At 37.6% G+C, this 3,524-nt stretch overlaps 1 protein-coding gene across 1 annotated transcript; it reads right to left on the minus strand.

Moving 5' to 3' along the window:
• Nucleotides 1-304: 304 nt before the first annotated feature.
• On the minus strand, nucleotides 305-1,047 carry LOC126092901 (uncharacterized). The gene is made up of 3 exons (XM_049908631.1): nucleotides 895-1,047; nucleotides 463-781; nucleotides 305-381 (listed from the first exon to the last, which is right to left on the minus strand). Exons 1-3 carry the CDS (start codon nucleotides 1,045-1,047, stop codon nucleotides 305-307), a joined length of 549 nt encoding a protein of 182 aa, XP_049764588.1.
• Nucleotides 1,048-3,524: the final 2,477 nt, after the last annotated feature.

The following is a 3,524-nucleotide window of genomic DNA, read 5'->3' on the forward strand; positions in this document are numbered from 1 at the left end:
AGAAAATTGAGCATAGTAGCTTTTAGGTTCTGCACTGAATTGCTTAGTAATACCTTCGTACAAGGGTATAAAAACCACACACTTTATTTTGCTAACTACATGCTTGTACACACACAAAAAACTACAACACAGATGATAATATCATGGCAAAGAACATAGGAAAGCAACATAAACTAGAGTACCATTGCCAGCTTAACTAGCAGGTACAACAACTCCCCCTTTTAAGACAAGGACAACATAAGATTAAGTCTCTCTGGTTTTGTAATAATCCTTGAGCTATGGTGTAACATTGGAGTGGTAATGGTTATGGTTGACTCTCTGGAATGTTGTTGGTTTCAGAACAAGAGATGAAATCAGCTACATCATCATCAAGTATTGGCACTGCATTAGTTTCAATAGTTGCACTCTTATCACTAGAAATGGATGACAAAAATTAGTCCACAGGTGTCCTATGAATATTACCATTAAGATATTTTACAATGTGCATACCATTTCTTCCTCTTTTCAAAACTATACCCTTTCCCCATACACCATTCCTCATACATAAAAAATCTCCAACACTGAATGTACAACTCTTCTCAGGTATTAACTTGGGTCTGATCTTTGGCTGAATGTCACATGATTTGGTCAGGCTTAATTGAGTCCTTATATCCTTCCCAAACATAAGCATGGCAGTGCTTTGGCCTGTGAATGTGTGTTCTGCATTCTGATATGTGAGTAACCATATATTCAATTTATCAATGTCGGATGTTTCATCAAACATACTAGCTTTAGGTGCATGCTTAAAAGTTTGGACATATCATTCAGCTTGACCATTTAATTTGGAACCATAAGATGAATCGGCTAAATGCCTAATTTTATTTTTCGCACAAAATGATGCAAAGTTTTATTAACCAGTTGGGGCCCATTGTCTGGCAGAATCACCTTAAGCTGGCCAAATTGAACAAAGAAAGGGATTAATGCATCTCCTAGAGCAGAAGTATTGGTAGAGAGCATCTTGATAACTTCTGGCCACTTGCTGTGGCCATCCACTATGATTAGATACATGGTCTTACAAAACTCCACAGAATAAATATGAAACCTCTCCTATGGCTCTCTATGCCATTCCCATGGGTAGTAAGGGGCCTTGGCTGAAGTCCTACTGACTCTACGACATCCATTGCAAACAGTTGTCATTTGTCGTATTTCTTCATTCAGTCCAGATTGCCATATGAAACTTTGAGCTACAGACTTCATTTTTGTGATTCCCAAGTGGCCTAAGTGTATTTCTTTTAAAATATGAGGTCTTAAACTACTGTGAATTACAATTCTTCCCCTCTAACAATACAGCTATGATCATTGCAGTCCACTGAATACTCTTTAAGAATGTCTTGCACTTTATTTGGTCATTGGTTACTTTCGACATAGTTCAACGCAACAGTTAGTATTTTATCTTTAACTGTCTCTTTGGAAATTTCCTTAGCTGTAACAGAGGCACTATCAAGCATGAGAAAATTTACACATATAGCATGATCATCAGGTTCAATCTGTCCAAGTAACAACAATCTTGATAAAGAGTCATGTTACAATTTTCATCCGTTTTACAATATTTAATGTCATAACCATACTGAGATGAAAGTTCAGCATGTTTTTGCCTCTCCTATCACAAATGGAAGCCATTGAAGTTGTGGGGTTGAAATTATAGATGAGTATTTTATGATCTGTTATCACAGTAACCTAAGAGGTTAGGTACAGGCCATACTTTTTTACATTCCATACAATGGCTCTAGCTTCCTTATCCAAGATACAATAATTTTGTTCTGCTTTGTTCCTGGTGGACTTAGCAAACATTAGAGGTCTTTCAGTTCCATCAGGAAATACATGAGAAAGATATGCACCCATGCCTGACACAGCAGCATCACAAGCTAAAACTGGTGGCAATGATGGCTCATAATGATGCAAAACTTTGTGTGACAGCAACAAACATTTAGCTTCTTTAAATGCTTTGTCACATTTAGCATTCCATTCAAACTTTGCTTTGCTGATACATGAGTACAGAGGACTTAGAGTTCTAGAAAAGTTTGGTAAAAATATTCATTAATAGTCCATCATACCATAAAACAACAACATCTGAGTTTCAGTTGTCGGCTTTGGGGTTTTTGCACAGCTTCCACTTTCCTATCACTAGTATTCAATCCATTCTTATCAATAATGTGGCCACAATATTCCACCTCATTTTTAAAACTCTTACTATTCTCAATATTCACAGTTAGTCCTGTGTTCTTGTACCTTTCCATTAACACAACTAAATGGAACAAACGTTCTGATAGGGAGAAGCCTGTGATGATAGTATCATCAGGGTAACAATATGTTTTTCCAAGATCAACATGAATCTTATCCATTTTTGCTTGCCATGTAGCTGAGATAGAACCAATTCCAAAAGCAAGTCTAGTAAACTTATACAACATTCAAGAAGTAACCGTGGTTTGCAGAACATGATGGCTCATCTGTTTCTAATTGTAGATAGGTACTGCATAAGTCAAGTTTGAATTTCTTACTTCCTTCTAGCTTAGCAAAAATCTCTTCTGCCTTTCTTGAGGGATATTTAGGAATGACAGGGTTTAGGTTCACAGTTACCTTATAATCCCCACAAATTCTGAAGTTAGGTGTTTAGTTTTAGCATGCTGAATGGTGGCACAATGGGTGTAGCCCATCTGGCTTAGGCTAACTCCTTATCTGGCTACCTGATGAGGTTTTTCCCTCAGCCATATTCTGCATTTTATTTTCTGCAAGAAGTTGGTGAGCTAAGGGAACTGACCTGGAATGAAGGGTAATGGCATGAGCCCCTTCTTTTTGCACTAGGGTGTCTCTGGCACCTTTTAAGGTCCCTGGCTTTATTGTGAAAATGTCAGGTTATGCCTTCACAAGTTTTTCTACAGACTCTATCTCTGGGTGGAAAGCTTCTAATTATTTAACTTGGTTTATTTTGACAATATTGTCCCAGTTAAGCGGAATGGATCTTAGCCAGTTTCTCTCCAGTACAGTGGAGCTAGCTGACGATTCTACAACATACAGAGGCAACGAATAGCTTGCTACTTTGCAAAACTCCAACAATAATATTAATCAAATATACAGAATGCCTCACATGTTTGTTATCATACTGAATAATTTTTGTATTGACTTTGCACAACTTATCATCGAGGAAATATTTGCACCATTCCTGATACCTCATACAAGTGTCATGTGCACCTGTATCCAACTCAAAAGGAATTTTCTTTCCATCCACAACTAGCTCCACAACCCAGGCATCATTATCCACTTGTTTAATGACACTAATTTTATACACTGGAACTTCCTCTGACACAGTACAACAGACATCAGCACTGCAACACTCCTTGCACCCACTGACATTTTCCTCATTTAGATCATCTTTTTTGCCATACACTTGTTTTGATGCACAGTTTTCTAAGCATGGTATTTTTTAACACTACAGCAGAGAGAGGAGAAAGGAGATGACAGAGTGAGGGGGAGTAGAGAATGGACAC

The sequence above is a fragment of the Schistocerca cancellata genome, chromosome 7, assembly GCF_023864275.1.
Source record: "Schistocerca cancellata isolate TAMUIC-IGC-003103 chromosome 7, iqSchCanc2.1, whole genome shotgun sequence".
Classification (NCBI taxonomy): Eukaryota; Metazoa; Arthropoda; class Insecta; order Orthoptera; family Acrididae; genus Schistocerca; species Schistocerca cancellata.